The 13,726-nt window shown below is 45.9% G+C and overlaps 1 protein-coding gene and 2 non-coding genes across 3 annotated transcripts; all 3 read left to right on the top strand.

The window, feature by feature from the left end:
• The first annotated feature begins 322 nt into the window (after window positions 1-322).
• Window positions 323-11,252, top strand: SSR4 (signal sequence receptor subunit 4). Its single transcript, XM_044305924.1, has 6 exons — window positions 323-479; window positions 1,994-2,112; window positions 4,401-4,475; window positions 7,675-7,764; window positions 8,075-8,140; window positions 11,065-11,252. The coding sequence occupies exons 1-6, from the start codon at window positions 422-424 to the stop codon at window positions 11,167-11,169; spliced, it is 513 nt and encodes a 170-aa protein (XP_044161859.1). The 5' UTR covers window positions 323-421; the 3' UTR covers window positions 11,170-11,252.
• On the top strand, window positions 641-776 carry LOC122919991. The gene has a single exon (XR_006386869.1). It is a non-coding gene; the product is annotated as a small nucleolar RNA SNORA42/SNORA80 family (small nucleolar RNA).
• Window positions 2,139-2,274, top strand: LOC122919993. Its single transcript, XR_006386870.1, has one exon. It is a non-coding gene; the product is annotated as a small nucleolar RNA SNORA42/SNORA80 family (small nucleolar RNA).
• Window positions 11,253-13,726: the final 2,474 nt, after the last annotated feature.

Below are 13,726 nucleotides of genomic sequence, written 5' to 3'. Positions count from 1 at the left end.
ATGCTCAAAAGCCTACTCCATCAAAACCTTCGCCGCAAACAATGCGCATGCGCCGCTCCCCTTCTACTGCGCACGCGCTAAACCCTGACGTGTCTTAAACCGTTGACCGGAAGTAGCGAGGCGCCATGTTTAATACTGGCATGAAGACGCTTTAGCTGTACGCACAGAGAGGGAGGCGAAATGTCGCCAATTGTCATATGGTTTGACACAATAAAGCGACGTCTTGGGGTATGGCTTTCGGGCGCGGTGTTAAAAAATAGCCCTGTAGTTTTCGTGAAGGCGATTCCCACAGTAAAGATGGCCGTTTGTAAATCCTGTCCCAGGGTGCATTGCGTTTCAAGCTGAGGTGGCCCTGTGTGGCTCCTCCCCCTTCTTCGAAAGGGTTCCTGCGGCGGAGAGGTGTCGTGTCTCAGTTGGCATCATGGCAGGAGCTTTGCGTGTGTTGGTGGCACTGCTGCTGGCTGTGGCGGGTTGTACAGGTGAGTGGTGAGGTGGGTAGTGCCAGGGGGGGGGGGGGGGAATACATCCTCTACTCTCAGGGCATGGTTAGACTGGAGGGGGTGGCTCAGGGGTTAGTGCTCTGACTGGGAATGCAGACGTCCTAGGTTCGAATCCCAGTGCCCCCAGTAAGTAGTTGGCAGCATGGCTATGGATTTATGGTGGGATGTGATCAGTGATCCCCTCATAGTGTACCCCATGCTAGAGAGACCTACTGCTCCGAACCATTGGTGGGTGCTGCCACAGTGTGCCCAACCACTGAAGTGAGCCGTACAGATACCTAATATTGACTTTTATATGCTGTGCCCCCTGAAAAGTGATGCCTGCTCAGTGCCTACTATTCACCAGTATATGTATATAGGACTCTTAGCACCTAGTGGACCCCCAGTCCCAATGATGGCCTATCCTCGAGGTGGGAATAGCCCTTTAACCGGTCGTCACGGAGAAACCCACCCGGAAATAGGACTCTATTATATTATGTGCCAAAGCCTGAGGCCGCACTACTGAGAATCTGCTGGGTATATGGCAGGGGAATATCGGGGATGGCCGAAATCCACGAGGTTGCCATGATGACATTGTACCTGACTGATCAGAAGGGACTGTGTTGTCTCAGACTCTGTCTCAGTAGTGCAGCCTCAGACATTGCCATGATGACTGATCAGAAGGGACTGTTGTCTCAGTAGTGCAGCCTCAGGCATTGGGCCTGCAAATTCTCATTTAAAAGGCTTGTCCCATCAAGATAATTAATCCCCTATCCGCAGGATAAGGAATAGGTGTCTGAATGATGGGGGTCTGACCGCTGGGGCCCCCTCCGATCATGAGATCAGGGGTCTGTTCTCCCTTTTTGAATGGAGCGTCAGACACGCATACGCTTTCAGCTCTATAGGTCTGACGGAGATAGAGCTGAAGCATGAATGCGGGGCCACCTCTCTTCAAATGGAAAAGCACTGGCCCCCATACTCATGATCAGCAGGGGCCCCGGTGGTCTGTCCCCCACCCATCATTTATCTCCCTATCCCGTGAATTTGTTGGACTTATCTGGACATGCCATGTGATAGGTGCGGGTCCCACCTCAGAAACCCGCACCTATCTCCAATAGGTCCCCCGAAAGTGAAGGGGAGCTTGGGGGGCGCGCCTTCTGCTCATTTATATGGGAGCTCTGAACATAGCCGAGTAATCGCGCACGGCCATTTTTTCGGAATTCCCATAGAAATCAATGGAGAGGGCGCCACACAAGCGCGGTCAGCGCTTGGCTATTTTCGGCAGTCCCATAGAAATAAATGGAGGATGGCTGCTCCTCACTCAGGAGATGGGAGCGGGTCCCAGAGGTGGTCCGACCAATGTCTAAGATGGGACAGACTTGTTCACACATCTCTCTTGTATAAAACCGCTGCAGTAATGTATTCTGCAAGTTGGCAGTGCCCTCCTCAGTGCCAGGGAGGGGCAGCCGGACCCCTTGATATTGTAGTTTTTCTCACCATGCCTTCTCTTTCAGCGGAGACCTGCACGGAGCCAGTCATCGTCCCGGCCTACTACACTACCTCAGACGCCGTCATCTCCTCGGAAGTGGCTTTCATTGTGGAGATTTCGCTGGTGTGCACCAATGGCGCACAGGTAATTATACCGCAGGACCCCCCTCAGCATGGCTATGGATTTCTGGTGTGGTCCTGATAATGACCTCCCCATAGTGTACCCCATGCTAGAGAGAAGTACTGCTCCGAACCATTGGCAGGCCTGTGCCCATAAGCCGCGACCACTGAAGAGAGCAGGACAGTCACATGTATGGCACATGGGGTCTTCTCCGTCCACTGGTTTGGACAATGTGAATGCCTCCCCCCCTGGGCTTGTTAAAGGGGTTTTCTGGATTCTGCTCCTCCACCCTCGGACGTGCTTCTTCATAGTATACCAAACACAGCGCCCTCCATTGTATAGTGGCTGTGCTTGGTATTGCAGCCAAGTCCTATTCACTTCAGTGGGGCAATGGAGGTGACCCCGAGTGCAGCGGCCTCTTCAAACAGCTGATTGGCGGCGGTGGATCTGATATATACTCGTCACTTCCGGAAAACCCCCTTAAACATCTGCTCTGGTCCTAATGTTGACCGCAGTGTGAAACGCAACGCAATGGTGAGATTTATCAAAACTGGTGTAAAGTAGAACTGGTTTAGTTGCCCCTAGCAACCAATCAGATTTCATTCTTCAGCATTCCCTCGGAAAATGAAAGGTGGAATCTGATTGGTTGCTATGGGAAACTGTGGGTTTCACTTTCCGTTCTACTGATCCATCAGAAGAGGAAAAAAAAACGGACCCTGTTGCATCAGTTGGCGTCTGTTTCAGCCATTTCCATCTGAGATCCGTTTTTTAGGTGGGGGAAAAAAAAGTCCTGCGTGATCTGCTTTTTTTCTTCCGCCGAAAAACGTATCTCGGATGGAAATGGCTCAAACGGATGCCAACTGAAGCAACAGGATCCGTTTTTTTAATGGATATAAGAACGGAAAATGAAACTGAGATGTGAACTCTCCCTAAGGGCTCATGCACACCACTGTATGTATTTTGCGATACGCAAAAAAAAAAAAAAAATGACATCCGTGTGATGTCTGTGTTAAATCTGTATTTTTGGCGGATCCATTGGACATGTTATAATTTTATTAATTTTTTTTGCCAAATGGACTTGCTGACATACGGAATGTACACGGAGTCATTTTTATCTTTATTTTTTTTTTGCGGCCTCTTTGAAATGAATGGTTTGGCATACGGGCCGGAAAAAAAAAAACGGAACGGACACAGAAAAAAAAATGTTTGTGTGCATGAGCCCTAAGCCAGTTTTCCTTTACATCAGTTTTGATGAATCTCCCCCACTGTCCTTGCTGGGCACCGGATTGGAAATGTGACGAGGGATATTATCCGATGGGCACATTTAAAGGGGTTTTCGCACTATTGTAGGATACGTGTTCACTTTTTGAGCGTTTGACTACCCAGGGGTCGTGGGGTCTCGGCTGTAGTTAAGGGGGTTGTCTAAGTTACCTAAAAGAGCTCTATGTCACTAAATACCTTAATCCTATATTCTCCTTCTCGTCCTCCCCCCACTGTCTACAAGGCTGCGGCGGTGACATGCAGCCAATTGCTGCGCTCAGCTGCAGCAGTCAGGTGTCGTAAACCTGTATGTCACCGCTACAGCGTTGAAGACAAGAAGGTGGAGGATATTTTATCCTTGCATATTTAAAGGGGACCTGCCACCTACATTCCCCCAATCGCCCTAGGAGAAAGCTGTCAGGGAGCAGAGGCTCATGAATAAGCCGGACTCCTCTCTGGCAGCACGTGACTCTTGGAGGATGGGAGGGGATGGATATGTTTGGGTCTGATTGTCGGTGTGCCTCTAGGGGTTTCTACGTTTGCAGTGCTAGGACTGTTGTGGCCTACTTTCTTAGGCCTCTTGCGTTGGGCATCCGTTCCGTGCATTGAGGACTGCAACGTTCGTGCGGTGGCCGGGGCGGATCGAGACCCTTTCAACTTGAATGGGTCCATTATCCATCCGCACTGCGAAAAATAGAACAGTTCTATATTTTTTTTTTTTTTTTTTTGCGGTACTGGGCACGGACAGAAACACCACGGAAGCACTCCGTAGTGTTCCGATCCGTGCTCCCGTTCCTAATCTCCATGATTGCGGACCCATTCAAGTGAAAGGGTCCGCATCCGTGATACAGAGTGCACACGGGCTGGTGCCTGTGTATTGCGGACCTGCCGTATGGCCATGGGCACACAACCTTCGTATGCAAGAGGCCTTAGGGGGACATAATGTGGAATTGTAACTTGATAAGTCGATGTTATTACTACAGCGGATGTGGCTTCCGTTGAGAATAGAACATATTCTGACCGGACATTGTCTTGTCTTTTCTTCCCTGCAGAACGTTGCACTTTATGCGGATGTAAATGGGAAGCAATTTCCAGTTACCCGAGGCCAGGACATTGGAAGATACCAGGTAGGAATCTTACTCGCTGCGCACACTGAGCCGGCTTCCCTGATTGTGTCAGTGCTGCCACTGACAATGCCTTGATTGTGGGCAGCGGCCCCTGCCCACCTCCAGAATCGTCCATTATCACAAAGTAAGCCATCAGTGAATGGCGCAGGCGCCATAGCCACAGTTTTTTTTTTTTTTTTTTTTTTTTTTTTTTTTTTTTTATGTTTTAAATAGCAGGGACCCAGGGCTAATGTCTGAAATTGGCAATGAAGCCGCTCTCAGACATTTAACCCCTCAGATGCCGTGCCCGGCTTTCCCCAAGAGTGCTGCGCTCCCAGGGCCTGTACAGCTCCCTCGCGCTGAGACCGTGTGGTAATAGCCTGGGTCTCTGAAAATTCCCAGCCTGTTACGACTGTAGTTCTTATGCAGACCTGCAGGTGGCAGGGCTCTATAAGAACATAGCGAATCTGCAATACATTGCGATGATGATTCATTGCAGTGTATGGTAGAAGCGACCTGAAGATCACATGTTTAGTCCCCTAGTGAGGCTTAAAAGAAAACAACAAGAAAAAGTAAGTGTTTTTAAAAATATAAGTAAAAAAAAACCAGGTGTGCACTCCTTCTTCTAGTTTTGCATATAGGTCAATTATTTAATAAAGATAAAAAATAATACGTATACAATTTCCTCCCCCCCCCAAAAAAAAATATATAAAAAAAACTTATTGCCACTTCATTCACATTTATAGTACAGATACTGTAAAATAGAGAATAAGTATATATTAATTCCAATACATGATTGTAGGAAGAAAAAAAATGTATAAAAAAATAAATGGAAGTAGATATGGATATATGGCTATATTGGGTTTTCACAAAATATAGCAATACTGCCCTTCAATATTCAGTAGTATTCAACATGAGTTCATAATAGTAATTCCCTGTCCTATAGGTAGGCAGATGAGTATAGAAGACTCTTCAAATATATATATCTATATCGCGCAAACAAAAAGGCTAATGGTACTTTCACACCAGCGTTATTCTTTTCCGGCATTGAGTTCCGTCCTAGGGGCTCAATACCGGAAAATAACTGCTCAGTTTTATCCCCATGTATTCTGAATGGAGAGAAATCCGTTCAGGATGTCTGCAGTTCAGTCTTTTTGACTTTTCAGGACAGAGATAATACCGCAGCATGCTGTGGTTTTATCTCCGTCCAAAATTCCGTAACACTTGCCGGAAGCGGGATTTTTTTTCTCATTGAAATGCATTAATGCCGGATCCATTTTGCCGGAACACCCGGGGCCAAGTCCGCAAAAAATGTAAAAATAAATAAATCCGTTTTTCCAGAAGACATCAGAAAGACTGATCCGTCTGACAAATACTATCAGTTTGCATGCGTTTTGACGGATCGGGCAGGCAGTTCCATCTGCCGGAATCCTCTGCCGCAAGTGTGAAAGTGCCCTAATTCACATCTGTTGGCTCTCATAACATATAATATCTTCTCCTGGATTTATATTCATATTCTACTCTGTATCTAGAAATATAGCTACCATATAAAACCGTACAAGGATATAATAAATCCAGCTGAATCCCACTGAGGGTTGTATTACTATGGCAGATGGTTTGAGAATATTTGAGGGAGATATGTCATAGGCCCATTTATTATTTTTTTTATGTATATTTTTTTTATATATTTTAATAAATCATTTACCTTTATGCAAAACTAGGAGTGCACACCTGTCTTTTTTTTTTATTTATTTTTAATTTTTTTTCCACTATTCATAATATATATTTTTTTTTTTACTATTTACACTGGGACTGGGTGACCCAGTCAGGTGGTGAACCCTCAATATCCATCACATTTGTGTGTGATTCCCCTTTGTACTTTCTTACGTTTTCAAAAATATATTTAAAAATGCGTATGCAGAACTATTTACTTCAATGCGTCCACAAAAACAACAGAAGGTACTCCGTGTGCATTCTGTTTCGCAAGAAAGTAGTGCATGTCCTATTGTCCGCAAATCGCGGTCCAAGGCCCCATTCAAGTCAATGGGTCCGCAAAAAATACAGAACGCAGAGGGGATATGATAGAAACTTTTAAATACATAAAGGGAATCAACAAGGTAAAAGAGGAGAGAATATTTAAAAGAAAAACTGCTACAAGAGGACATAGTTTTAAATTAGAGGGGCAAAGGTTTAAAAGTAATATCAGGAAGTATTACTTTACTGAGAGAGTAGTGGGTGCATGGAATAGCCTTCCTGCAGAAGTGGCAGCTGCAAATACAGTGAAGGAGTTTAAGCATGCATGGGATAGGCATAAGGCCATCCTTCATATAAGATAGGGCCAGGGGCTATCCATAGTATTCAGTATATTGGGCAGACTAGATGGGCCAAATGGTTCTTATCTGCCGACACATTCTATGTTTCTAAATACATCCGTATGTCATCCGTATTTTGTGGATCCATACTAAAGAAATGCTATGCCCAGCCCATATTGCTCATGTGTTTTGGTGATTAATAAGTTACTGTTTCCAATCCGCAAAAAAGGGATTGCATACGGAAACAATACGGATATGTTTTGTGGAATAACGGAACAGAAGAGAACTTAAATCAGAGAGAGAGGAAGAAAAAAAAAACTCAGATTCGGAACAACGGATCTGTGAAAAAAGGGCCACAAAACGACAACGGTCGTGTGCATGAGCCCTAAGACAGAGCTGAAGACTGCCCGTTAGTGCCGGTGACGTTACCGGGATCGCTGCTAGGCGGAAGCCTCCACCAATCATACTGAGAAAAAGCCTGATACGTCACTGGCGGTAAACAAACAGCCCATGTCCTGCGGGATGCAGCGCAGGGCAAGGGGGAGCCTCAGAGCAAGAAATGCGCAGATGCTCCACTCCTACATGGTAAATGAACCCGGAGAACCCCTTTTAATCTTTGCTCATTAAAATCAAACTGGTCCTCCACATGGGGGTCATTCATTCCTTCTGGTAATGGAGATCCGGCCTTGTGTTTTGTGCTATAAATACTGTATAAGAAAAATCTGATTAATAATACAGATATGAGATACCAGATGTCGCCATGGCCATACATGTTCGCTGCTTGTCAGCTCACCGCATAGTCATAGCCCAGCTATGCTTGTCTGACCATGAAGGTTCTGACTCTACCCTGACAAATGAAAATTGCAGAAACCGAATATCTAATGATCTCTTCATTACCTTTCTCCTAGGTCTCCTGGAGCTTGGAACACAAGAACGCTCACTCCGGCACCTACGAAGTGAAGTTCTTTGATGAGGAATCTTATAGTATCCTGAGAAAGGTCAGCAGGGGGCAGTGTTCTGGCTTCTGTCTATTAACGGGGACCTAACCTTTGCTGAAACCACAAAGATGCAACAGCGCCTCTCAGAGCGCTCTGCACCTTCGGGTTTTTAACGCCTCTGCTCAGCTTTTCCAGCATACGGAGTACAGATCTTATATGCTTTCTATGAATCTGTACTCTGCGTGCTGGAAAAGCCAAGCAGAAGCTCAGAAGAGCAGAGCATTCTCAGGGAGGCGTTGCTGCACCTTCATGGTTTAGCCCCCCATTTCATAATATTTCAGTGGTCTCATGAATACTTTTTGTTTTCTAGGCCCAGAGGAACAATGAAGACATCTCTGCCATCAAGCCTCTCTTCACCGTCAATGTTGATCATAGGGTAAGATCACCACACACTGATCCGTGCTGTACTGGAACCTGAGCTTTATTTTATGATCAACAACTTAAAGGGCATCTGTCAGCAGTTTTGTACCTATGGAACTGTCTGACCTGTTACATGTGCACTTGGCAGCTGAAGGCATCTGTGTTCGTCCCATGTTCATATGTGCTCACATTGCTGAGAAAAATGTAATTTTAATATATGCAGATTAGGCTTTAGGAGCAACTGGGGCGTTGCCGTTACACCTAGAGGTTCTGCTCTCTCTGCAACTGCCGCGCCCTTTCCACTTTAACAGGCCAGACAGTGAAAATGTCATCCTACCTGGCCCTGACTTCTCCTAAAGTCAAAGTGCGGAAGTTGCAGAGCTGAGCCTCTAGGTGTAATGGCAACGCCCTCGTTGCTCCTAGAGGCTCATTTGCATATATTACAACTTTCATTTTTATCAGCAATGCGGGCACATATGAACATGGGACCAACACTGATGTCTTCAGCTGCCAAGTGCACATGTAACAGGTCAGCCAATGTCATAGGTGCAAATCTGCTGACAGATGCCCTTTACAAGGTTTTTCTTATCTCAGACATTCATTGTGGAGATTGGAATACTTGTCCTTTTACAGCAGCCTTAGTTCTTGGCTGTGGCTGCCTCAGACAGATATTCTGATAAGTGCCTATACACCTTTTTAATAGCTATCGTCAGAATCCTTGTTAGGGCGACTATCTCTCCTGACCCCACATACACACTTGGCCGAGCGTGTGTGTCTTCCATGGAGAGAGTGCAAAGACAATATAGGTTAGATGTGGAAGGTCAAGGGGGCTATCCCACCTGATGCAACCAAACCTCTACCCACTTAATGGCGCCAAATCAATACCTCTAGTTTGTAATCCACAGGGGTCCTAAGGAGCTGTACCCCATAGTTAATGAGAACGATTGTTCAAGAATTAGGTCTCTGTCTATATCTATAGATCCAGAAACAAAGTGATAGTTTATCAGTCAGACTCGCACAAGTGACCCAAATTAGGCTAGGGCCTGTAGTGGAGGGGTAGACATCACAACATAACAAAAGCGTGTTAGAGGTGTAAATGGAGAATGACAATAAAACCATAAAATTAATATTGTGACTGACTTCACGAGGGGGGTGGTAACCCGGATAAACCAACACCGGGTGACCCTATTAACCCCCCCCCAGCCTGGATCGCCTGTAGAGTGTTAGAAGATGAAGGCAGTCATCGTCACACTGGGCATCTTTTCAGGTTCTTTATTACATAAGTAAATCCGGCTCAACGCGTTTCGGGACCATGCAAAAGTCCCTTCATCAGGAGCAGTACAATAAATAATAAGTATAATGACTTGCATTGTGTGCCAGGCCGGACCTAAGTGTACTTTCACACTTGCGGCAGAGGAATCCAGCAGGCAGTTCCGTCGCTGGAACTGCCTGCCGGATCCGGCAAAACGTATGCCAACTGATTGCATTTTAAGGCTGATCAGGATCCTGATCCGTCTTACAAATGCATTGCAAGAACGGATCCGTCTGTCCGTTTGTCATATGGACAAACGGATGCGTTTTTATTTTTTTTCACATTTTTACCAGTCTGCGCATGCACAGACCGGAAGGATGGATCTGGCATTTCGGCACTAATACATTCCTATAGGAAAAAATGCCATTCAGGCAAGTCTTCAGTTTTTTGGCCGGAGATAAAACCGTAGCATGCTGCGGTATTATCTCCGTCCTGATCAGTCAGAAAGACTGAACTGAAGACGTCCTGATGCATCCTGAACGGATTACTCTCCATTCAGAATGCATGGGGATAAAACTGATCAGTTCTTTTCCGGTATAGAGCCCCTAGGACGGAACTCAATACCGGAAAAGAAAAACGCAAGTGTGAAAGTACCCTAAGTTAGGGTACTTTCACACTTGCGTTTTTCTTTTCCGGCACTGAGTTGCGTCAAAAGGTCTCAATGCCGGAAAATAACTGATCAGTTTTATCCCCATGCATTCTGAATGGAGAGCAATCCGTTCAGGATGCATCAGGACGTCTTCAGTTCAGTCTTTCTGACTGATCAGGACGGAGATAATACCGCAGCATGCTACGGTTTTATCTCCGGCCAAAAAACTGAAGACTTGCCTGAATGCCGGATCCGGCATTTTTTCCTATAGGAATGTATTAGTGCCGGATCCGTCATTCCGGTCTGCGCATGCGCAGACTGGTAAAAATGTGACAAAAATAAATGCCAGATCCATTTTGCAAGATGACACCGGAAAGACGGATCCGGCATTTCAATGTATTTTTTTGACTGATCAGGCATTTTTCAGACTTATCAGGATCCTGATCAGTCTTACAAATGCCATCAGTTAGCATACGTTTTGCCGGATCCGGGAGGCAGTTCTGGTGATGGAACTGCTTGCCGGATCATTCTGCCGCAAGTATGAAAGTAGCTTTAGAAAAAAATCCCAAATTGTCCCATTCAGTCATTTCTTACTTTATCTATTTTTTGACAAACGTGTGTGATCTCCAGTATGAAAGTAATTTGTTTAAATTCTGGTCAGAAGTTTCTTAGAACTGCTTCTGCTTTCGCCGTGCCAATGGACGCCCGCTCTGTCCCCATTGACTATAATGGGGACAGGGGCAGAGCTCCGGCCCGGTGAGAGGCCGCCGGACTAAAGTCGGACATGCAGTACTTTTAGTCCAGCGGCAGGACGGATCCAACAGGGTGAACAGCCTGTCGGATCCGTCCTGCCACTAGTGGGAAAGTAGCCTTAGATTCCCAAATTTGCCTAATTATACAGTAATATAGGAGCGGGGATCACTGAATAAGAAGCTGGAGTTGTCAGGACACTTGGAAAGCTGGGTGACATCTCCTATGAGAGCTGTAATGACAGCCATGTATTTGGTGAGGGTTAGTAACTTGTATCCTTTTGTTTCAGGGGGCATGGAATGGTCCTTGGGTGTCCACAGAAGTGCTGGCCGGATTGATCGGCATTGTATTATATTACATCGCATACACTGCAAAGGGCAACATCCAAGCATGAGGAGGAGGAGAAGAGCGACTGGTCCGGGTGTATAAAGTTCTCATGGTTTTGTCATTAATCGGAATAAAACTTTTCTATACAATTTTTTGCTAATGCTTTCTAACAGAAGTTTTCCTGGGCGGTGGATCTAGCAGTGCGGTGGGGATCCTGTACTCCATTCATATTCCTCTATAAATGAGCAGAGCATAATATTACCCTTTACCATTTACTTTACATTTTGAGGCGGTCCTCAAGCTGAAATCTTAGGACCCATAGGTTGTGTATAGCTTCCATACCTCTATACTGTGGGCATAATGCATATGCTTTACTGTACACAGCCACTTCAGAAACCCCAACATCTCTCTATGGGGAAGCATACAGCTCTATAGAAGTTGCAAATCTTCCATATGTTAATATACACAGTCACATTATTCTGACCACCAGCTAATATCCAGAGTAAATGGCGTGTGCAACAGTTACGCGGGCTGGGGGTGACTCCATAAGGTCCTGGTAGGTTGTCACAGGTATGTGGAGCCATGATGACTGCAGTGCATCCCACAGCTGCTGGAGGATCCATAGGGTGAACACGATCGAGGTGGTCAATTGGGTTCAAGTCTGGGGAATTAGGGGGCCTGGGTAGTACTTGGAAGTCTTGGTCATGCTCTTCCAACCAATGTCAGACATTTCTAGCCGTGTGACACTTCACATTGTCTTTCTGAAAGATACCATAAGCCCCAGTGAAGACAATCAGCATGTATGGGGGTGTACATGATCTGCAAGGATGGATTCATACCAAAATGGGTTGAGACCACCTTCCACATGGATGAGTTGGCCCAGAAAATGCCCTGAAAACATCCCCCAGACTATAACGCTGCCACCACCAGCTTGCGTTCTTAGTAATGGTTGCAGGGTGTTTGTTCTCCGCTGTTTCTCGCCGGACGCACCAAAGTCTGAGCAGAAAACGCGACTCATCGGCGAAGGAAGCCCTTTACCAATCCATTGCTGGCGTGAGAATTGATGCCTTTTCTGCCAATGCAGCTCCATTAACAAAGGTGCAGTGAAATCTTTGGAGCCTGATAGGCTTCTCTGAACGGTTATATTAGACACGTCTGGTAGCCTCCTGGTTCGTTTTGGCGGTGTGCTGCTCCGCTGTACTGTGTCGGTCCACCCTAGCGCACCTTCGTAGCTGATATTTACCTCTCACATCAATAGCACGTGGTGCTCTGCAGGCTCAGAAATACCGCCACCCTTTACCCAAAAACCAATAATCATCCCTTTTTACAACCCATTTACCCATGACTGTAATAGGGGCTATCCGTGCAGACAGCCCATGGCACATCCACCACACCTGCCTTTCTTCATGACTACACACTGCTGACGTCTAAGGAAGTGGTCAGAATCCCTTTAGAATGGGCCCTCTAGTGGACATTTATAGGAGGTGCATGCGTTCATAGACCGGATCGTGCAGTCCTCCCCATAAAATGCATAGACCGAAGTGGCCCTTACCCTGTGCCTTTCATTTCATTTGTGGCTCTGCGGGAGGTAATGATAAAAATACTGTATTCTATCCATTGTGTATGTACCTATAGTGCAGAACAATGGCTATTAAGGAGATGTATTTGTAACACAAGGAGAACTTGTGTGTGCATTATGGATCCAGGAGGGTAGGGCAAGGTCACAGTTTAAGGTGTTTTATTCAAAATCTTACTGGAACTTGAGCTCAGTTTACATGCCAGAAAAGCTTGCAATTCATTCATTCACATACATCAGGATTGTGTTAAAAATAAAAAATGTACAATATAGAATTTCTCAGCATATGCGTCAAACATAGTGTAAATGTAGTCTTACTGGTCAGATGGTGCCCTCCAGTGGAGCTAATGGTGAACTACATGCAGTCTAGCTCTTAAGTAGAGGATTTCTCGTCTCAGATGTTTATGGATCGTCTTCAAGTTATGTCCTAATTGTCTGATAGATATGGGAACAGGTTCCACCTCTATTTCTAGAATGTATGACCTCGTCCCGTTGGCCAAATAATTGGATGGTTGGTTGTACAGAAATGGCCGAGCTTGCTGTGCTGCGCTGTTTCTGTATCTGGCATTCCCTTCTATGGGAGCCGGATAGGATTCATTCAAGTAACGATGATGGGAAAATTTTATGTAAAATCCTTCAGTGTTAAGACACCGGCTGACCTGTTACATGTGCGCTTAGCAGCTGAAGACATCTGTGTTGGTCCCATGTTCATATGTGGCCACATTGCTGAGAAAAATGATGTTTTTGTGATATATGCAAATGAGGCTCTGGGAGCAACGGGGGCGTTGCCATTACACCTAGAGGCTCCGCTCTCTCTGCAACTGCTGCGCCCTCTGTATTTTGGCAGGTCCAGGCATGATCACATTTTCACTGCCGGATCCTATCAATCAAGTGCGGGGGCCCCACAGTTGCAGAGGGAGAAGAGCCTCTAGGAGTAATGGCAACACCCCTCTTGCTGCTAGAGGCTCGTTTGCATATACTAAAGCATTATTTTTCTCAGCAATGCGGACACATATGAACATGGGACAAACACAGATGCCTTCAAGAG

The sequence above is a fragment of the Bufo gargarizans genome, chromosome 9 (assembly GCF_014858855.1).
Source record: "Bufo gargarizans isolate SCDJY-AF-19 chromosome 9, ASM1485885v1, whole genome shotgun sequence".
Classification (NCBI taxonomy): Eukaryota; Metazoa; Chordata; class Amphibia; order Anura; family Bufonidae; genus Bufo; species Bufo gargarizans.
Note: the sequence above shows the minus strand (reverse complement) of the source record. Positions and strands in the feature narration are given on the sequence as shown.